The sequence below is a fragment of the Agrilus planipennis genome, unplaced genomic scaffold, assembly GCF_000699045.2.
Source record: "Agrilus planipennis isolate EAB-ADULT unplaced genomic scaffold, Apla_2.0 scaffold9, whole genome shotgun sequence".
NCBI lineage: Eukaryota > Metazoa > Arthropoda > Insecta > Coleoptera > Buprestidae > Agrilus > Agrilus planipennis.
The window spans coordinates 2,587,937-2,611,879 of NW_020442467.1; the positions used below are offsets into that span (position 1 = coordinate 2,587,937).

Consider the following 23,943-nt stretch of genomic DNA (forward strand, 5'->3'; position numbering starts at 1 on the left):
ATGCTTTCCAACGACACCTTAATGCTTGATCGACGTTTTAGCTTAACAACCGAAACAATGCACACAAATCACAATGTATGTCAATTCCTCCACTTCCTAGTTCGGTTCTTCTTAAATACCTGCCTCCTCTACAGACTGTATCAATTGCTGTAATGACCGAACTATCTAGAATCTTACACATACCTGTGTGTATCTGGTAAATTACTTCGGGATCATTATATACAATGTTATTCCATTATGAGGCCTTACATAATTCCGTTGCATCAAAATTTTTAATCTATAGCTAGCAAACTAAATTTACACTATTGTTTTCATTTCAAAAATTCACTTCGTTCTTTTATCAATTTCAGTCTCACATAATACCACAGTAGTTCAAGGATTCTACACACTATACAGTATGCCAGCGATGCCTGTCTCTCGTCCTCCGTAATCAATCCCTCTCTATAAGCAAGCCTTCTAGTTATGGCTATGGAGAAAGACAGACAGGTATCGTTCGACACTATACCTGCCTCTTTTGGGTCACAAGGAAAAAGCACGACAGTAGATTTGGAGTTTGGCCGGCTCTGTGTTATACAATATACAGCAAAGTTTGGGAGGGAGGGGTCAACATAGAAAACAATTTATTAAAAAACTAGTTATGTTTGATCTGAATCCAAATGGTACTGTTAACTGTTAATAGTTAACAGCAACTTTCAGCACCGTTTTAGTGTCAACTAGTGACCTGCCCCAGCTTCGCACGGGTGCAATGCTGATACTAAATATATTTTTGTTTTGTTTAGATGATTATTGAAAAGGGGAAATCTTCAAAAGGTACCCCCTGAACATACTAAATATACTACAGAATGTCTTTATATACAACATTCACAGTTTTTTTTGTCATTAGACAATACAAACCGGCTTCCCGGCCGGGTACCGCCGCAACTGCTATGTCCCTGCATTTTAAATCTGTAATATCTTCGAAAATATTCATTTAAATTACATGCTGTAAAGGGCCATACTGATCTATATTAAATGCACAATGTATTTAAGGTACTTAATTGGATAAGAATTAATGCTGTAATGCCTACAATTGCTTCGTGAATAAGTCATTATTTCTCATAAAAAGTAAAGGATAAAAATTGTTATTGTGGGTTATCCCTAAGAGATAGACATATACCATGGCGGACTTTTTTGTAGACCCTTTTAAGATGTACAATATTGTAGTACATTATTTTGATCTATCTCGTAGGGTTCAGCCAGCGTTTGCAATGTAAGCGCAAAAAAATGTGTTTATTTACAACATCACATTAGAAACCTCTAAAATTATTAGTGTTTCCCTACTATATTGTGCATGTATTATACATATAAACGTTCCTCTTGAATCACTCTATCTTTTAAAGAAACCGCATCAAAATCCGTTGTGTAGTTTTAAAGATTTAAGCATACATAGGGACAGAAAGCGGGAAAGCGACTTTGTTTTATACTATGTAGTGATGATAGTGATGTGTTGTGCGGTAAATCGATAACCACCCTGACTGGGTCATTCATTTTTGTGTGTAGCGTTAATTGGGAAATCTTTTATTAGAGGAAGAACTGCTGTATCTTATGGAAGATATGTATACCCTTCCAACAGGATGGTGCACTTCCGCACCCTTCGCAATTACTGACCGCCCGTCTTAATCACCATTATACCCTGGGCACTGGATAAGTCACAGTGGATCAATTTATTGACTCGCTAGGAATCCGGACTTGACGCCGATGCATTGAAGTAAGTGGCGGACATTTTGAAAATCTATTATGAAATATGTTACTGGCGTGATAATTGTGTTTATTGTTGTGTTTGTAATTATCTATTTTGTAAATTAAACTTAAGTTTAAATATTTTGGAGAATAAAAACCTAAAATTTACAATTCGTCATAACTCGCTTATTTTTGAAAATCGAACCCTCGTTAATGTGAACTTTTTTCTTCAAATGAGCTCCAGAACGCACTCCTTGAGTGGCGGGAAATGTTCGTGACTCACCCTTTATGTACTATATATTATTTTATAATAATTTCAATAGCTTTTGATATTGATATTCTATTTATTAAATCATTTTAAGATAGGCTTTAAATTTTATCACAAAATTCAGGAAGGGAAAGGTTTCAATCCTTTAACTCCACCCCCTCTGTCTACAGCGGTGTTTCTATGTAAACGGTAATCTCTAGTATGTTGTAAATATTTATCAAACTTTTTAATGTAAGTTTGTCTCGTCACAATGCTTATTGCAAGCCTATTTCTGGTATCTTTGTTTTTGTATCTATTTTTTGCATTTAGCTAGTTTGTTTTTTCTTTGCAACAATACAAAAAGATAACATTTCTATAAACAACTGATTGTGAATAAAATAATAATAGCATACGATAATAACAACATTTCAATGTTATCGATGTACGTACTACGTCTGAGAGTATTAAATCCTGATTTAATAGTAAAATATACAAATATAATAATATTTACAGTCTATACAATAATGCGCACGTCATGTTTAAAATATACACATTATACAGTAAAACTTTAAAAAATTGCTATATCTACAGATAATGGCTTCATTAAAGCATTATGCATTATATTTTAAATAGCGTATTTTAACATACACAAATAAATTTCCCCTTAAAATCACCCGTCATCTGTTTTTCATTATTCTTCTGCCATTGTTCCTCCCAATAAATTATTTATTTGTAGGAGTGCTCCATCCATTCCTTCATATTTATATTTTTAATTATAGGTACTTTCATTTTTCGTTCTATGCATTTTTATTATTTTTCTCTCCAATATTTTTAATTCTCTCGCCTTTCCATTATTTTTTTTAATTTTGACGTGACAACGTCTTATAATTCGATGGAGCCGGCCGCACGCACTAAAAAACATGACTCATGCGGCGTTACCTCGCTCTGAGGCGTTCCATTTAAGGCTTGAAGTGCAAGCGAGAGCGCGGAACGAGCGACAAAGAGGCACAATCGGCCTCCGCGTTCGGCAGCGTTCGACATCTGTCTCTCTCCTACTTGAGTGAGCGATGCGTCCGCGTGGACAGCTGCTATACAATAATACATTTCCATTTACCTCCTTCTCTATATCCATACAAAATATCTATCAAACAAATAAAATTAAAATTTTCTTTTGAAAAATGAAACCATTCCATCAGTATTTTCTTATGACGTTGTCACGTTCAACTATCGTCAGTAAACTGACTTTACAGACAACCGATTTTTTTATTAGATTCATAGGACCTATTCTGCTTTCATTTCTTCTTTCTCTGTGTGTTCTTTCTTTTTTATTATTTCCAGTTTTGTTACGTGTTTTCAAAAATAGGTTAAACATTATTTAAATAAATCCATAAATTTCCCTTCTTAAAAGTTATACCATAATGTGCTGCATGAAAATTTATCACAAAAAAAAGCCCAAAATTAACTTTCTGAAAAGTTTTCAAACACTTTTCTAAAGATTAAAGGAAGAAATTAAAATGTCTAGTACATATAGTGATTTTGCTGGGCAACTGTGGGTACTGGCAAAACCAATACGGTTGATGGTTAATGTCTTCGTTCTTAATAAAAAATAAATAAATTCAAGATATTTTTTAAAAAATCGATACTTAATTGTGACAATTAAATTCCTTCATACTTTTCGAAATTCCTTGATATTCCCGGTTGCATTGCCTCTAAAACACGTGCATAGACAAATCGGCCTCTGACTGCCTCATTTCAGTGGCTTCAACATCTAGAATATACTAGACAAACACTGAAATTGATTTTCTTTCTACATTTGACTACTAACTTTAAATACTCCAAAAATTGACTAAATATACATCAATCAAAAGCCGAAATCAGAATTGATTTCAGTGTTAACCAAAAGACGTGAGTCAAACCTATAGAATAGACAAGTCATTCCTCGATATTTTGTTAGTGTATATAGTAAAAAATTATCAAAAAATTACGGAGACGTACGTTGTTTCGCAATAAGAATTTTAATTAATAATAATAAGTTGGAAAAATTGTCCTATCATCATACATAAAGGAAAACCTCCACTTTCGGAAAAAATTTGATATCCTGCAAAATTACCCAAGATATAACTAGTTTATCGCAGAAACTCAAGACCAACGCGCTAATTGATAATGGTACAAACACCGCTCTCCGTGATGAGTTCATTATAATCCCAATCCCACATGCCTAAGGCCTCGGATCCCCGGAGCGCAAAGGGCCCAACCAAAAACTTTTTCCTGAAATAATAGTATACATTGTCTACCTATCTATAAATATAAACAATTATATAAATCATCCTTGTTAACGTTTCGATTTGATTCATAAATAAATTTGGAAATTGTTTACTGCAGTGACCACACTTCTGATTTTTTTGAAATTTTAGTATGTTGCAAGTACAGTGCAGCGTCATCATCATATAAAGTCGTCAGTTCTAAGTGTTGTAAGAACAACAATAATAAAACCATTTACAATGATAATTATGCAATTACACAAAAACTGTAGCTGAAAAGTCGAACTTGAAGATAGTAAGGATCGGTTGGAATTTTTCTACTTCATTATCATCATCATCATTAGGTCGTCAGTCCTAAAACTGGATGGGCACGCACCCCCACTCTTTCCTACCCTAAGCTAATCTTCGCATTTCCCTAAAACTAGAACATCGCACATCTTTAAGTATTTGCGAACAGTAATCTAGGTTTACCTCTACTCCTCTTAACTCCCGTTTCTGCCTCTAATATGTTGTAAAATTTAATTTATCAAGTCAGCTATGACATTTAGCCAAGTCAGAATTACATAAAACAGAAGTGGTATACGTTAGACAATTTTTCACAGTGGCGATACAAAAGAGTCAATTTAAATTTGCTTTAAATACACGTTGAGAATTTAAAAGTTAAATTTGTTACTACACATTCACAAAATTCAAAATATTTCAAAATCCTTAGGGTTTAGGTGAGGTAAACCTTAATGAAACTCTCTGTTATTTTGATCATAGAATCCAAAAATGTAAAAATTTATGTATTTGTAGGACTGTTTTTGTGTAAGATCTATCTAAAAGGACTCGTATTAGTAATATTTAGTATCGGTTTTACTATAGTTTCTGTTTTCACCGCGATAAAACATATTGGTATTTGTCTACGGAACAAGTGCAACGTCAAGGAACGAAATTTTTGCAGGTGTGCTCGGTCAATAATCCATTCGATATCAATGTTTGCAGAACGATATGGATCTGTTTATCAACCTTTACACACACTGATAACATGTAACTAATATCAAATCAAAATTCAAAGATCAGGTATCGTTTCTCCATAACAACATACCTATGTTTCTCATTATTAAAAAAAAAACATAAAGGTTTAAAGGGTTTTAAGTAAGTAATCATTACATATGTATAACTAGCATCACTCTTCCAACAGTTTCTTTAGATACATACCATACGTACATAAATACATATGACATAAGATACTTCGAGTCATACATACCGCCTATATATGTATATGTATGTATCATATTATTACTACAAATCGCATTGATAAATAATAATTAGAAACTTTATTTGCATGAAACTGAGTGTATTATTCAAGCTTCTTGGCAATCACAATTTTAATTATCATTAAAAGAGCGACCAGTGTATAGATGCTGTAGAGCTGCAATTGTAATTTTGTAATTATGCGTTTTCAGGTCTGACTTTGGGGGGTGAACTTAAAAGATGCCCAAAGAAAACAGGAAAAATCTGTGGCAACTTCGGAGGCTGTCAACTACATACAATAGAGAATCCCATGATGAGTATAGCAACGTGATTAAACGGCAACGAAATTTATAAGAAAACCGTAAGACGTTATAATCTGAAGCCGGTCCGGGGCGTGAATTAGCAATATAAGACTTCCGTGCCAGAAGATAGGCTTTGAAACATCTACCAAAATTATTTTTGAGCTGCGAAAAACGTCCGGCATTTAACGTATTTCATTTGCAGCGATCATCACACTGTCGGATCGTGAAAATCATTAGTATTCTGCACTGGCGTTTGATACACCCTCACAAGCAGGGTGTGCATTGTCGTTACAATCTCTGTACGGTTTGCCGCTGAGGAAGTTTTCTCTAGAAGTATGGATAACCGTAGGTACAATTCGTTCGTTGCACTGGCCTCGTGTTCACATTCACCGTAAATTAGTATCATGTCGCAAGGTTCTGTCGGACTAAACGCCATTGTAACAACTACTATTCTACACTGACCTATATGACAGTAATAAACTGACCTACTGAAATAAGTTCGACTGACTGCATACATGCAAGCCTATAACGTTAAAAGAATAAAAAAATAATTGTAACATACACATGACAATTACATTCACATAATCTAACAAATAACAAACAATGTATGAATCAAAAATACAAAAGAAATCCTAGATGGATCAATTACCAGCTCCCACGTTTTTACATTTACATAATTTTCTTGTTTTGTAGTGCCTTATCACCTCCTGCAAGCTTCCTATTTATTTCAGAAACACCCTGAACATATTAAAGAACTTGAGTTTATTACATCTTTGATTGTAGCATATTGATTCAGCATTTTCCTCATTCGCTCATCTAACTGATCGTGAATGCTGCGCCTGTTTCTNACCTCCAGAGTAAACACAGGCTGTATATTATTCTGTTAAAACAATAATGGGCTTTTTGCAAGGTAAGTCGACAAAAAACGGTCGAGCTAGAACCGCTAGCGTAACATAAAACTAGAAACTAAAATAATACAAACATGTTTTTTTTTAATTTGGATAAGATCAAACGAAGCATTTGCTGTATTTTGCGGAATGATAAACTGCGCTATGTTAATAACGCTGAAAACATTAAGGATATAGGAGGTGGAAGAAACGTACCTAATGCTCAAACAAAAGATTTCCCACGCCAACTTGTCGGAAATAGCTGTTCGTGTGTGTACGTTGTACATATGCCCATTCAAGAAAATCACCTGAGCGTATCTTACAAACACAATTGCAGTGATTCCTGGGAATAAAATCACTTGTGGAACACTTATTATCATCCACTAAAATTATAAACAATTGCAGGTCAACACACACGTCACATAACCATTATTTGGGCTGTTTAATAGATGTATTTTATACATACAATGTAGAAATCTTCCCGAAGTGAGTTAGTTTTAATATGAAATATTCTCAATTTTTACCCACTACACACTACCTCAAATTAATGAGGAAAAATTGTTGTTGAGTTGAGCATTGGCGCGTAAAGCCAAAGAGTTCGGGTTCGATTCCCGGCAGGGATGTGACAACAGCAACAATTTTTCCTCATTAATTTGAGGTAGTGTGTAGTGGGTAAAAATTGAGAATATTTCATATTAAGTACTAAAGACTTTAACGTAAAAAGCTGGTCCATTGTGGCAGGTTGCTTCTTGTCTTTTTCCGATAAATTCGATATGGCAGAACACGTACACCATCTCTAATTTTACCCCATTTAGATCGAAATGGGAATTAACATGTTTGAATATTATTTAGAAACAAACAAGTAATTTAATTCCTCGAAATACCTAATACCTACGTGTTCTTATGAAGGGAGATAAATGCGTCAACTTCAATGGAAATCGGAAACAAAGATTTAGTTTGTCAGGAGAATGCGCGCTGGTACAACGAGGGCTCATCTATTTAGCAGGGCGGGTGCCCTAAGCCCGCCCTGTCGGCCGATGTTCCTCGCAAAAATCCCCGACTAAAAGTTGCGTCAGCTCAATTCCCCCGGTGATCCACGAGCCGAATTTGACGATAGCAGCGGTCATCATTCGTGATCCTCTTGTGCAAAGCAAACATCGAAAAGGTCACACACATGCCATTCCCAAATTCAATTCGCCACAAGGAAATCTGGGAATTAATACGTGCCCGGAGCCGGCTACCAAATCGCGGCGAAACTTCATCATTCCCAATAAATTTTTTTTTATCACTTTTCTTCATTATTTCTTCGTCCAATTTTAATGAGCACGCGGATATTTGAACGAAAACGGTATATAAAATTATTTTTGGGGTTCCCGAAATCTTTATTTTGTTTTCAACTGGTATCTCTCAAACCTCTTCGTAAAACTCAGAAGAAATTATTAAGAAAATGTATTAAACCACTTGATGCTTACGCACACATCCTTAGAAACCCGAGATAAAAATGTCCCTCAGAGTCTCTGAAACCGAGACTCGAGTCTCTCTGGTGTCGCTGAAACAGCTGTCAAAAAAACTGAACGAAAGACTCGAGCCACTCATAGAGAGATCCTCATTTCGTATCCAGTCTCTGAACGAGAGGCTCGAATCTCTTAATAAGTGGTGCCTCGATAGACGTGGTTAAAATTTTCTATGTTCAACATATTTCAGAGATCCCAGTCTTTCTACGAGAGTCTCGAGTCTCTCAATTTTTCAGTTTTATTCATTCAGTCTCTCTGTGAGANAGTGCATACGCTCAGTTTGAGACACTTTTTTCTAAAGCGAAAGCAATATGTGAAAATCATGGTATAGCACTAATCATTCCGAAGACAAATAAATATGTAAACGTAAATATCATGGATTCAGAATAGTGTATTATCGTAATATCCCATTTTTACAGCCCTTATTTCAGAAACTCAGAATAGATTTTTGGTTCACAAAAGTATTCCACCTTCTTTTTTCTGTTTGCTCTCTAGCCATGGAAATATAAGCAATTTAGATCTATTGGTCAAATTTTGTAAGAGTGACTTACTAGAAAATGGTACTTTTATCAACACTGAACAAGTACGTACAGAATATTTACTGTAAAAAAGACGAATACGTGAATAAAATGAAAAAAAAAAACAGGTGTTTAATTCCCACCAGCTACTAATCTAGACTACGCCGGAGGATAGGGTGGTAGATCCTCTTCAGCCTCTTTCGAGGAATCGTGGAAATGGATGGGTAGTGGTCGAAGTGAGAAAGATGAGACGGACGAAATAAAAACAAGAGAGTGAAAAATTATCTGTGAAATACCCCACTGCCCCAGCATTTACCTAAGTGATCCAAGGAAACCACAGAAAAACATAGGTCAGGGCAGATGGACCCGGAGACGAACCGGTATCTTCATGATAGCGATTCAGGGCCAACAAGCTTTTCGGTGGCTTTGAACGAAAAAAAAATTAGTTTACTTAAAATATTTAAAAATTCGACCATTAAGGATGAGATACTTCAACCCTGTCGATGATAAAAACCGAAAAAAACCTTTGCGATGCTCTTGACTTAAACACAAGCGAATTCTACAGTAACCTATTGTATTCGATATTTCTTCTATTAATATCAATATTTTAAAAAAGTTTTACCTGTTCGATTCCCTGCGAGGCTATGACAGCAGCAACAACCAGTTTTACCTCATTAACTTGAGGTAATCTGTAGTGTGATGAAATTAAATAGATTTAGCATTAATGCTTGATAATCGTTTTTTTTTGTTTATGAATGCACATTTTTGAGCGTGTGAGTGTAATACTTCAGTTGGAAAAATACAGTACGACAATTGGCTATTAGGTTACACCCCCCCCCTTCCTCAAAAACAGAATACTTCGCTAGGAGCCTGTAGGTAGGTAAGTATCTATTTATATTGTGTAGGTTATGTAGCTACACTGAAGAAATTTTAATAAACCTCTTTTTCTAATGAATTCTAGGTACATCCGAATTTCATGAATATTAATTAAATACGTATCTACCTACATTATCATAACATCGACTTTCATTCTTAGTCATTCTTAGAAAACAGGCAATAGGATTTACAAATTGTAAAGACTGGAATACAAATTAATATTCTTTTCAACAGCATGATAGTGGCCATCAGTAGTGAGTCAGTACACTCCCTTCGAAGACAGGTAAAAGACCCGCACCTGACATTCAAACTAAACAGGTTGAAACACGTAGAAAGCTACTCAACAATAGCTCAATGCCACAATAAAGTTACCGTTTGTGTTCCTCTACCATCCACCTTGTTCCTACAATAATATCTTGAACGAATTACAATCCTGTTTTTCCGGATATATCAAGAAAAGATGCTAAACGTGGTCGTTTTCTTTTTTCAAGGTAACGACCGCTATATTGATTATTTGTATAGTCTATAAAGTATGACCCCAATTTCAGTTGGTCCACTGCAATAATAATAATAACCTGAATTGCTAAAATAATCCCTTCGTAAAAATAGGATCTAGGAAAAGAAGTCCCCGGAAAAAGTGCCCGACCGGAAATTAGTTCAGAGAACCCGGATTGTGATCAGATGCGGATCAGATTTTCCGTAATACGGGCATCTGATCAGTTTCTGATCAGAGTACAGCACTCTATCCGTTGATCCACCCAGCTGATCAGTTTCTAATCAGAGTACAGTACTCTTTCCGTTAATCCACCGATCTGATCAGTTTCTGATCAGAACAGTACTCCGTTCCTTGATCTGGTCATCCGATCAGAAATTGATCAGCGCACAGTACTCTATCTGTTGATCCAACCATCTGATCAGAAATTGATCATAGTAGAGTATCCTATCCCTTAATCCAATCATCTGACCAATTTCTTATGACAATCTAATGCTACAAATTCCATTACGGTTTCGGTGCAATCTTTAAATCAAGATTGTATCCGATGTTCTGAACTGGATCATAATACAGAACTTTATTTTTTACCTGATTTATTCTGTATGCAATATTGTTCGTTAACAAATAATAATACATTAATAATTATTATTAGTAATGTTATGACTAATTAGCAAATAGTTTGNGTGCTAATAATTATCTATATTTTTTACAATCATTTTAAATCGAAAACTTTTCCGTTTAGTTAGATTTAGTGTTATTATTTACTTTATTTACATTTCTTTGGTCAGTTCAACTTCAAACATTTGTTCAAACATTTTAAGTCATAAATTCCTTTGCTTTATTATTTGGTTTTATAATATTTGTGAATAATTTCATTGTCATACAGACAAAATGTACGTGATGAATTCAATAATTCCTGGTAGCATAAATTAGGTTTTTTGTCACTAATACCTAGCTCATTGTTAACTCTTTCATACCTGTTTCTAGACTTTTCTATATCTGGTTGTACTCAACACCCTCTCGTATATGACGGAAATTCCTATATTTATCCACCACCATAATATCTTTCATTTAGACTCCACCCCCTTTCTTAGTTCTCTATTTTTTAAGTAAATTTAATTTTGTTAGTTAGTGTGTAAGAAACATTCTCATTAAAAACATCAATTAAATTCGCTACTAGTTTTATTTAAAACATTCTAGTAGAACGGGAGTTCAGTAACGCATCTTCCGAGTGGTCTCCGGATAATTTTTTATCTTACGACTGCAAAAACACTAATCTCTCTGAGTTAATCGTAAGTTAGTCACAAGCTTCATCCCTCGTATGTAGTTGACCAGCACGCATACGCCTACCTGTTTTAATCCCAGCGCCGTTATGCCTCAAGTATGAATGAATGAATAGAAACAAGAGTACAAACTTAATGCGAACTGAACTGGTCGAAAAAGACTAATCACTAATACAGTTATTCGATTATTAAAGAAAACAGAACTGTTATCAGTACACCAAACAAGGGAACGTTTCTCACAATTTAAACTCGGCTGCCACTTTGCCAAACAAAAAACTCAAAATCAGAACGAAAATGCCTTGGAAAAATTGAACCAGAAGTTCCCTTGATCGAAAGCGGGCGCGAAGTTCTTAAAAAAAAAACGAAAATAATCAGAATTTTAGATGCTTTAAAAAACTGTACTTTTAGTTTTTGAGCATCCCATCACAGAGTTCCTACTTTTCGGGGACTCCTTATAGGGCCCCACATAGTGTTTGTTTTCGTCATCCTTATGTTAGAATTATAGCCCGTTTTTATATAGAACGCGTTTTCCCTAGTTAGAACTAGCTTTTACTAAATTCCTTTGTAAAAACTAGAATTAACTAATGCTCAAAATTTAATATCAGTTAAAAGTAGTTCTTACTAGACAAAACTTATACTGATTGGTTGCAATAACAAGTAGGTCCTCGTCCTTTCTTATTTTTAAGGTTGTTTGATTATTTTTTATTGTGTTAACCAATGTTCCTTTTTTAAATTTTATGGTTGTGTTCTGTAGACTTTTGATTATTTTATTTATTTTTAATTAATATTATCACCTTGGCAACTACTTAATATCGATGTTCCCTAAAATGTTCTAGTGTAAGATTATTATTTATTTACTAGGTGCATGACTCTGTATCCTAGATCTTTTAATAAATATTTTTAAATATCAAATGTGGAAATTCATTTTCCATTTAAGCTAACGTAAATTACCTCAAGTTAATGATGAAAAACTTTTTGCTGTTGTCACACCCTCGCCGGGAATCGAACCCGAGACCTTTGGCTGTATGCATAAATGCTCTGATCACTAAGCTACGAGAGATAACAACAGCAACAAATCTCCTCATTAACTTGAGGTAATTTATAGTTGGTTTAAATGGAAAATGTACATTTCTACATTTAATATTTGATATATTAACCACTAGTAATATCAAACTGTTTCATATATATAGTATAAATATTTTTATTTTTTCTTGTTTTTTATCTTTTTTATATTTTTATTTTTTCTTGTTTTTTATCTCAAATTAGTTTCACTAGTGCTAGTTTTAACTAAAGCTCGAAGTGACATCTAGTTTTATCTGAAAATCAAATATGTATATCAGTGGTAAATTCTAATTTTGACTAGGTATTTCTTGTTTTACAAAGGCATTTAGTAAAAACTAGTTCAAACTAGGGAAAACGCGTTCTATCTAAAAACTGGTTTTAACTGTAACATATATAAGTGCGTGAAAATTATGTTGAGTTTGAAAACCGAAATTTCTTAAAGAAAGCACTTTTTAACATTGACATAATTATTGTAATAAAGTTACAAGATTTTTTTTCTGGTTTTGTATACTTACGCTTATCTATTCGTTTGTGAGCTCATGATGATCGATAAAATCTTGATCAATCATGTGTACATTTTCTATTAATAAAAACCCATAGGGCAATCAAATTAATAACAGCCGCGCCATTCCCATTTTTAATGAAGTTGTAGTGGGTACGTCAAATGTTTTACAATGATACTGTACATCATTAGCCAGTCCCGTAACATTCCCTTCAGCAAAACAACATATAAAAGAGTTTTTTGAACAGGAAATTAAACTATACCCACACAACAAAAGAAAGGGGTGCATCTGGTGCCTTACATAATAAAAGAACTAAGGGTATCTACGTCAAGTACACACCTGTTAGTAATATTATCACATTGATCCTGCCCTGGCAGTGACATAACGTGAGACATGTCCACCTGCAAGCTGTGGTCGCCGGCAGGTTTTTCTTGGACAAGGTGCCCGGGAGCAGTATAAGGAGGAGGAAGAGGTGGTGCCTGACCCCTCTCCAAAGTTCCCTCTGGAGTATGCATTCTAAAAATTGAAAAGACACCTGCTTTAGTACATACTAGTAAATCGTTGTGCACTAACTAAATGCCTTGCAATTCACTATGCTTTCTGAAGTATTTCAAATTAAACAAATTTGATTTCTTAAACATAAAGGGAAAAATAGATGTATTACAAACTTTTACATGTTCATAAATTATTTGCTTAAAACGATTCGAAGAACGATATATTTCAAAGCTAAGGTAAAAACATATGTTTACAAAAAAGTTGTAAAAAAGCCCCGCAAAGAAATTCCTTCGGAAAAAAAACCCCGGAAAAAATTCCCGTATTCTAAACGTTATCAACACTTCAAGTTATTATCTTTCTTGATGATGATAACGTTGAATAGACAGCATGAGTTCTAGTCAATTACTTTTACTTTTTGCTAATATGTGTAACGATAACATTATGTTGGGAGTTGACTTTCCAAAAAGTATTTATTATTTATCTCTAAGAATACTTCACAAACAAAAGTTTGTTTTCTACTAATATTACAATTTAAAACAACAGGTAATAACGTTGTAGCTAATTATCTACTCGATCTATTCTTATTTCTATTAAATTGTATTGCGAACATTTTGTACGTTATTTCATTGTCAGAAAGCAATATTTATAAATATTATGTATAAATTATTTGAAAACTAAATAATAACAGAGATAAACAATTTCCTTTTCTGCAGTCATTACACAAACAAGTATTTTTTTATTTGCATGTAGTACACTAGATCGTGGATCTGTCGACATACAGATATAAAAACTGTCTGATAACTGAACCACGTTACATTTCTAATAAAATTTACCATTTACAATCGAAGGTATTAATTTTTTCAGAGGGGAAATTCTTTTCCTGAGGCTTTTTTTTTTCGGAAGATTTTTCCCATTACCCTGTAAGAAGTGACGTATTTTGCTCTCTATAAATTTCTTTCGAGCTTACAATACACTCAACAGCCCAACATAGTAAATTCATCCCGTAATAGGAGTAATCTTTAACGAACTGTTGCTGCACTAAACTTCGGATTTGTATTATTCCTCCGAATGTTATTTTTAATTTGGGCCCAAATAAGTTCTATATACAGTGGTAGGCGAACAACTGTATGTCCATTTTCACTTGCCAATTTGTCAACATTGTAACATTTTAGGACTTCTCTAGATTTCAACACCTCTAAGAGTTCAAACAATGCTCGCTGTTGAGATACAAACACCACCCAAATTATTTTATAACTTAGCACATCATAGGGTATTATAAACCACTCAGGATGTCAAAGCCATAACCGCACCATATCTTTTGGTCAACTCTACAATTCAAACGAAACACGTTTTATGTTCTGTTATGTAGCTGTGTCTACAAAATCCAAAATAGTTTCTGCATAACCATCAGTGGCGCCAAAATGTAGCAGAATAAATAATTAAACATTTTTGTTCGATTTTAGCTGGAAAGATAAACTTAGTAAAGACTATTGTCCCTTAGCATTATCACTAAATACAATTCGGGCCGTCCTCCTTATTTCTGCGGATGCAAACCATTCGATAAAATAGGCTTATAAATCTTCTGAAACTTTTATTACTTCAGCCGCCATTTTAGATGATGCATAGTTTAACTGTTATTTGAGTACCTGTTTCAAAACTTCCTTTAGCTTCTTACTGATTCCTTACCGTAATCTACTAACTTTTAAATCCTCCTTTATAGTTTCTAGGAAAAGATTAGGGTCAGTTAAAGACATATTAGAAACAGAAATATGAACTAAGAGGCGGAGAAGTAGACCTAGATTAGATTACTGTTCACAAATAGTTAAGGATTTGAGATGTTCTAGTTCTAGAGAAATGCGAAGATTAGTTCAGGATAGGAACGAGTAGAGATACGTGTCCAACCAGTTTTAGGACTGACGACCTAATGATGATGATGATGATGATAATGAAGTAGAAAAGTTCCAATCGATCCTTACTATCTTCAAATTCGACTTTTCAGACAATTTTTGTGTAATTGCATAATTATCATTGTAAATGGTTTGATTATTCCGTTATCATCCTTACCGGCCGAGCACAAGAAGCTGAACTTATAGTCATTTGATCATCAACAATCAGTCTGTTCCATTTCATTTTCGGATTTCCACAGCAAGATGAACAATTAAGAATAAATTAAAAGTGTAAGCATTCATGCATATATATGTATTTTAATCATTTTTTAATAAACTTCTCATAAAGCATATAGGTGATGCGTTAATTGTTCTTACAACACTTAGAATATAAACTCGAAATTACTTCAGGTCAACGTTCAAATTTTAAAACAGTCTAAACACTTAAAAACGTTTTGACAATTTTTTTACCTATATTATTCAATAAATCCGCACTTGTTTACTATTTTACGGTGTTGTAGATTGAAACTATGCAATTTTCTTTATCTGTGTTTATCGATGAATTTATTCCAAAGTCTATTCATTATTTTTTTATAATTTCTAATGAATCTACAACTGATGTGTACCTTTTTTTATTATTAATAATGCTTTAAAATGTTTAACGTACCTATGTGTTTACAATATGTAGCAGTGGTGCATTTTTACTAGGATTACCAACTCAACATTTTAGAAAGTCCGGAGATCGTTCGAATAAGTCTGGAGACATCCAATTAATAAATATATAAATATACAAAAACAGACCTTACTCGTTTTGAATAGTTAAAAAATAATCAAGTAGTACATTAATTAATTTATTTCAATATTTTAAATAATAAAAACCCAAGTATTGCTGCAGAGGTCAGAATGTCATATGAGAGTACTTAATCAATCATTTTGAACCGAAAACTATCGGCAAGATGGGTTCGTAACCTCCTGACAAAGCAAACCACCTTATGGTGGTGAATGACTCCTGGTGAGATAGCGACTAGACGGGGCTGATTTTTCGAGCCGTATTGTTACGTGTGTGCATTACACCCTGGAGTCAAAGCAAGAGGTATGGAGTGGGGAAACTTGGAGAAGTGCCACTTCTAAAAGTCAAGTCCCGTCTTTGTGCAGAAAAAGTTTTTTTTCTTGATGAAGTGAAGCTCGCCTTTTAGAAATGTTCATGCCTAGAGATGCGACCACTTTTTTAATGAAAAAATGTGTATATAAAAAAGAAGATGAATTGATTTCTTACGTTCGCAAAGTTTGTAGACGGTTTGAAGAAACGAATGCAGAAAAGGTCATTTTCGATCCGACTTAGTACAAAAAATTTAGAAGGTTTAGCCTATTTTTGTGCTCTATTTTCTTGTCTACCTATCGCCTATCGTTTCTTCATTTGAGAGGAAGCAATTCCCTAATCTAATATAATCATAATCATCATAAAGTCGTCAGTCCTTAGACTTTAACTATTTACGAACAGTAATCTAATCTAGGTATACCCCTACTTCTCTTAACTCCTGTTTCTGTCTCTAATATGTCTCTGACTAGACCTTCATGCCTGGGAAGGTGTCCTACCAACCTATCTCAGCTATTCTTTATTAACTTCCATAGAGTTCCCCTTTTCATTCTAATACCTCTTCATTTCTAACCCTTTTTATCAACAGTATTCTCATTATTCGCCGGTAACACCACATTTCGAACCTTTTTTTCCGCGACGCCCACCGTCCATGTTCCGCACCCGTACTGTGCCGCGCTCCAAACATACACCTTTAACAATCTCTTTCGAATTTCTAAATTAATCGTTGGCGAGCATAGAAATGCCTTTTTTTTGTTGAAGGCGACTCGACCCTGCGTTATCCTGTACTTTATATTCGTACTAATCCTTCCGTCCTGACTTATCTAACTTCCTAGATACCTAAATTCAGGCACTTCTTCTCCTTCTCTCTTCCGTCTCCTATCTTTATATTCGCTCTTTCCCTACTATATCTTCCCTTGCATACCAGTATTTTTGTTTTACTTTTATTTATTTTTATACAATACTGTTTTGTTAATACCGCTTCCATTTTTTTTAAAGCTATCTCCAACTCCTCCTTGCTAGATGCTAATACTGCTATATCATCTGCAAATCTAAGCATGCTAATCTTTTGCCCCTGGATATATATCCCTACAGTTGTACTGTCTTTAATGATGTTAATCGCGTCCTCGATGTATAGATTAAAAAGTATCGGTGACAGTGTGCTTCCCTGTCTGACTCCCCTCGTAATATTTACTTCTCTACGTTGCTGCCCCAGCTCTTAACTGCCTGGTTGCTCTTTATACAAACTAAATATCACTCTTCTATCTCTGTATTTCATCCCTACATTTTTAAATATATTTAACATCTTATCTCATTTAACATTGTCAAAAGCTTTTTCTAAATCTACAAATCCTATGTACGCGCTCTTTCCTTTTTCTATCGTTTTCTCTATACGGGTAACAACCCGTAAAACTAAAATGGTCTCCCGCTTTCCTCTATTTCTTCTGTACTCAAATTAATCTTCCCTAATATAATAACGGATATTTAATAAATGACCAAGGGAAGAGAAGAGCCCATAAGAGCTATAGACGCGAGGCTGACGCACCTATGTTAACGCGAACGGTTGCCGTGTCAACGGTGACGTTAACGGCAAATTTGTTCCCCACTCGTCACCGAATAGGTATGAGATCGCGAGTCCTCTTATATGTGTACGTTAGTTGTTCGTATTTGCTGTTCTTTTGACTTTTTGCACTGCTACAATTTGTAAATACATACATTTAACATTTTAAAGGATTACTGAATAATAAAAATAGATACACAGTTGTAGTTTCATTAGAAATTTCAGAATAATATAATACGAAACGAAAAAAAAAACGAATCGTCAAATAGAATTTAATATATCCATCGATAAACACAGGTAATGAAAATTACATAGTTTCAATCGACAACACCGTAAAATCGTAAACAAGTGCGGATTTATTGAATAATGACAGTAAAAACATTGTCAAAACACTTCATGGTGTTTAGACCATTTTAAAATTTATACGTTGACTTGAGAAGTAAACCTATTCGAGTTTATATTTTAATAAGTGTTGTAATGTAAAGTTGATGTAAACAATTGACGCATCACCTGACGGAACTGTAACAGTCGACACGTTTTATAAGAAGTTTTTTGAAAAATGAGTAAATACATGTATATATATTTACATTTTTAATGTAAGTTGATGATTAAATGGCTAAAGTTTAGTAGTTCAGCTTCTCGTGTGCGGATGGTTCAGATAAAGGAATAATAAAAGCATTTACAATGATAATTATGCAATTACACAAAAACTACAGGTGAAAAATCGAACTTGAAAATAGTAAGGATTGATTGGAACTTTTCTACTTCATCATCATTAGGTCGTCAGTCCTAAAACTGGTTGGACGGATAATGCCTAGTTCCCTCCCATATACCTGTTTTTAATTAGGGTTAAAATTTTCGGTATGTCGAATTCCCTCCCAATTATGCATCAATTGCCTCCCAACAGCGGCGGATGACCTTAAGTGCTAATTGCCACTATAAAGTCATAAAGAGTTGTTTAAATAATACAGCCTCACATCACATATTAATCTTAATATTATTCATATATTATAGACACCACAATAACAATAATGATTTTATCAGACTACCCTTCTATTGGGCAAATATTTGTTTCTACTCCTTCCGCTTATTAATTGTAACGTTTGCTAGTTGAGTTACAATCAAAAGAATTTATTTATGCATTGGCTGTACAGTGTTTTATCTTTAATTTACTGAAGTACTGAAGTGCACTATAAATATATGTTTATTTTCGATAAATAAAATCGGTAAGTAGTCGTTAACTCAATTATCGGAGCTGATATGAACGGGAGGGAACTCCGCTAGTACCCGGGAGAGAATTCGACTATCTATATTTTAACCAAAACTACCTGCGGGAGGGAATTCGCCATCACCGGATTGGACACGCACCTCCACTCCTTCCTATCCTGAGCTAATCTTCGCATTTCTCTAAAACTAGAACATTTCACATCCTTACCTATTTGTGAACAGTAATCTAATCTATGTCTACCTCTCCACCTCTTAGTACCTGTTTCTGCTTCTAATACGTCTCTAACTAGTCCTAGTCTTTTCTTTAAACTATAAATGAGGATTTAAAGTAAGTAGATTACAGTATCAGGAATCAATAAGGTAAAGGACGTTTTGAAATAGTTTCTCAAAATAACAATTAATTTCTAAGTCATCTATAATGGAGTTATAAAACTTCCAGAAGATTTATAAGCTTATTTTGTCGAATGGCTAACATTTATCTTTACAGCTGGAATTCGACAAAATGTTGTAACACATAAACACACAAAACAACACAAACTGATTAATATTTTGGCGGACATCTAACGGATGGCTGTCTGCCTATCGACATCGTCTGTGAGAATCAAACTACTTGAATGCGCCGTGACAAAATTCCAAATTCAATCATATTTTATCTATGAAGTTCTCTTCACCACCGATCAACAAGCGAAAAACAGATCAATGTATACAGTACCATTTGTAAAATTTGAACTGGCACGAAAAATAGTACAAATTGAAAACAAGAGTTAAGTATTCAACAAAAAATTGTTGCAAATTTTCTACAATTTAGAAAATACTACAAATGGCGCAGTAAACGCCATCTGTAGCACGATGCTACATTTTAGGATTACGTATGCTCCTCCAACAAGGTCCACTTGTGTGGATATCTACTACAATTTATTAATGAATGCCAAAAAATAGGAAGCAGGTTTTACACTACCCTTTTGAAAAAGTAGCATTATTGTACGATATTATAAAACTGCATAAACCAACGTTTAAAATGTACGAAATAATACAAAAAAGTCAGCATGTTTGTTTATTACCGCCATGTCAACCAGAATTAAACACAATTGAATACCTTTGGGCAGCTCTAAAACATTTTGTTGCCAAGCGCAGTACCTCTTTTAACATTCAAATAGATGACGGGCGCCTATTAGAAACCAATCTAAAAGGGGATGAATTTTTTTTCCGACACCAGTGTATTCTATGCAAAAAAAGTATCTGAAGTAAGTAAATACTGTTTTTTTTTTAATGTTACAAACAACCAAGAGATTGACATGGAGTTAAAACTCGGAATTTTCGACTTTTGTTTATAACTCTAACATAAAAGACCATAAAAAGTTTTTGAAAACAACAATAATTTTTTCTCAAAAAAAGGAGTCGAGTTGATAGTTACCAGATTGTCCTACCATCATCATAAGGTCGTCAGTCCTAAGACTGACTAAGACACGCACCTCCACTCTTTCGTATCCTGAGCTCATCTTCGCATTTATCAAAAACTAGAACAACCCACATCCTTAACTATTTGCGAACAGTAATCTAATCTAGGCCTACCTCTACCCCTCCTAACTCCCGTTTCTGCCTCTAATATTGTCTCTAACTAGACCTTCATGCTTGAGAAGGTGTCCTACCAACCTATCTCACCTATTTCTTATTGACTTCCAGAGAGTCCTCTGTTCTCCTATTCTTTCTAATACCTCTTCATTTCTAACCTTCTCTATTCACGGTATCCTCAACATTCGCCTGTAACACAACATTTCGAACGCTTCTAACCTTTTCTTTTGTTGCTCTACACAAACGTCGAAGTTTACACACCCTGTACATTACGTCCATTTAATATTGTGAACAGTAGTAAATATTGCATAATTTAATATTACACAATAGCCTTCCATGTCTAATAAAATGTTTGTCAGACGTCTTACATTAAGTAGGTAGCTAGGTATTATACCTACATAAAGTATAAGGTACCTACGAAGGCAAACTTCGAAGTGACACACATTCCGTAATATAATCAACGGTTATTATCAAATTAACACAATTCCTTTCACTTAATCAACACGACCGAAAAATCTTGCTGTTTGCCAATTTTACAGTCATTTTTTTGTTAAATTTGTAGTTTTGTGGAGCCTATCTTGTGAGATATTTTGTTTAATACTATCGCCTTTCTTTTGTATCATGGTAATCATAAACATAGTTAAACAAAACAATTAATTGCTATCTAGCACATAAATGACCTACAAACAAGTATCGACGATAGACTGGCCATGTAAAATGCTAAAAATCATTCCTTTCACAAGACAATTTTTATTTAATTTTATATAAAGCCTAGAAAATTTTAGTGTAAAAGCAGCAAAAGCAAAGAAATTGAAAAATTTGACTAACTAAATAAAAAACAAATATGCGTTTTAAAATAGTTTTGAATAAATAAAAAAATGTCTACCTCTACCCCTCCTAACTGCCGTTTCTGCCACTAATATGTCTCTGACTAGACCTTCATGCCTAAAAAGGTGTCCTACCAACCTATCCCGCCTATTTCTTTTTGACTTCTATAGAGTCCTCTGTTCTCATATTCTTTCTAATACCTCTTCATTTCTAACCTTTTCTATCCACGTTATCCTCATCGTTCGCCTGTAACACTTGTTAGAAAACTTCTAACCTTTTCTTCTCTGCAGCGCCTACCGTCCATGTTTCGCTCCCGTACAGCACCGTGCTCCAAACCAGGGATGTTACATTTATTCCTATTTATTTATTATTACACCTTCGGTTCCGACTTCGGCTCCGACACTTTTAAATCGAAGGTTTTAATCGGAGGTCGAAGCATAACATAGCGGCGGCGCGGCGGCCTGTGTCGACTGTTATGAACAGGTTTATAGTATGAACTTCATACATGTCGCGCCGGGAATCCCCCGAAAATTGAAATGAAAAAAATTTGACTTAATAATCTTTCATTTGTCCTTAAATAAAAATTCTCTCTCATGCCACCACTTCTGACCCTGCCTCCGACTCTGATTCCGACTCCGATAAAGCAAATTTAAACACTCCGACTCCGCCTTCGGTTCCGATAAAACTACCTCCGTTACATCCCTGTTCCAAACATACACGTTTACAACCTTTTTTGAATTTCTAAATTAACCGTTCGCGAGCATAGATGTGACTTCTTTTTATTGAAGGCGACTCGGCCCTTCGCTACCCTCTGCTTTATATCCCTACTACTCCTTCCGTCCTGACTTATCTGTGTTCCTAGATACCTAAAATCAGCCACTTCTTCTAATCTTTATTTTCGCTCTTTCCCTCTTTTTCTTCCCTTGCATACTAGTATTTTTGTTTTACTTTTATTTATTTTCTGTTTTGTTAATACCGCATCCATTTTATTTAAAGCTATCTCTAACTCCTCCTTGCTAGACGTTTATACTGCTATAGTGGGTAAGAAATTGAAAATGAATTTTCACATTAATATTTGATATTAACCACTATTAAAAATGTATTGTATTTCACATACAAGTTCTCATTTTCCAACACAGTTAGCATTGATGGTTTAGTCTGATATGCGAATAGATTCTGTACTTATTAGTGGCAGTCCCCAGTGACCTTTCCGCTGAACCTTGGTCGGCCAAATCATTGATATCGGACGATGGGGGTTCGCATGTAAAACTGAGTTAATTGTACCTCCCAAAAACAATAATTTAAGCTTTTGAATTAAGATGCGTAGGAATCATGCATTTACTCTAATCTGTATTGCTTCTACAATTACCGACTATGCCGCCCAGTAAAGAATAACACCCGGAAATTAGAAATAAATCACTTATCAGTTAATAAAGCAAGTAAACGAATACACCTCATCGTTAGACAACTACGTCATTAATTTAGTAATTCGAAAAAAAATGGTAAATGTGTATGTATGGAGCGCGGCACAGTACGGGTGCGAAACATGGACAGTGAGCGCCGCGGAAAAGAAAAGGTTAGAAGCCTTCGAAATGTGGTGTTACAAGCTAATGATAAGGATACCGTAGATAGAGGTTAGAAATGAATAGGTATTAGAAAAAATAGGAAAACAGAGGACTCTGTGGAAGTCAATAAAAAATAGGCGACATAGGTCGGTAGGACACCTTCTCATGCATGAAGGTCTAGTCAGAAACAGAGGCAGAAACAGGAAAGATGGACCTGGAATAGATTACTGTTCGCAAATTCAGTGGAATTCGGTTATTATGACTCCGTCAATATTGACCAACCCAGAGGCGCATTAAATGTTGAGAGTGCTCTAGGCTAGCACCTCATAGACGCCCCTCTGGTGGTGAATATTTTGCACAAAATTTAAAAACTTCCGCGCGGGCCCCTTTTTAACCTTGCCCCTAGGCATATGCTTACTTTGCCTTATGAATAATCCGCCACTGGACCAACCGCATAATATGAAGTAATTGCAGTGTTAAGTTTGGTTTTCATATTAAATTCTCTATAGGAAAGTTTGGATATAACGACTCCTTTTAAAATGACATATCGTTTATTATTACTGATTATCAAGAATCCGGCTATAGTGACCCAAACGATTAATAATAACATTTTCGCTCATTTTTTTGACCCTTCTTACGTATATTGATATTACAATTCATCGTTCTTTTTCTTTTTCTGTTAATAAATATATACAATTTGTAGTTTTTCTCTCTATTAAACTAAATAACTAACCAAAATAGAAAGTTGTTTATTTTCTAAGACTATGCTTTGTATGACTCCCGCTTAGTATGACGTGTTTGTCATTTCCCTT

The 23,943-nt window shown here is 34.5% G+C and overlaps 1 protein-coding gene across 3 annotated transcripts in view; it reads right to left on the minus strand.

Annotated features, from left to right (window-relative positions):
* LOC108735532 (mitogen-activated protein kinase kinase kinase 13) overlaps nt 1-23,943 on the minus strand; it is a 71,286-nt gene that overhangs the window by 44,394 nt on the left and 2,949 nt on the right. For all 3 annotated transcript variants that reach the window (XR_003232495.1, XR_003232494.1, XM_025981206.1), the window contains exon 2: nt 13,241-13,417. Coding sequence is in view for 1 of the 3 variants with exons in the window: in XM_025981206.1 (XP_025836991.1) it covers nt 13,241-13,416 (176 nt within the window). In the remaining 2 variants the exon portion in view is untranslated. The remainder of the gene's footprint in view (nt 1-13,240; nt 13,418-23,943) is intronic.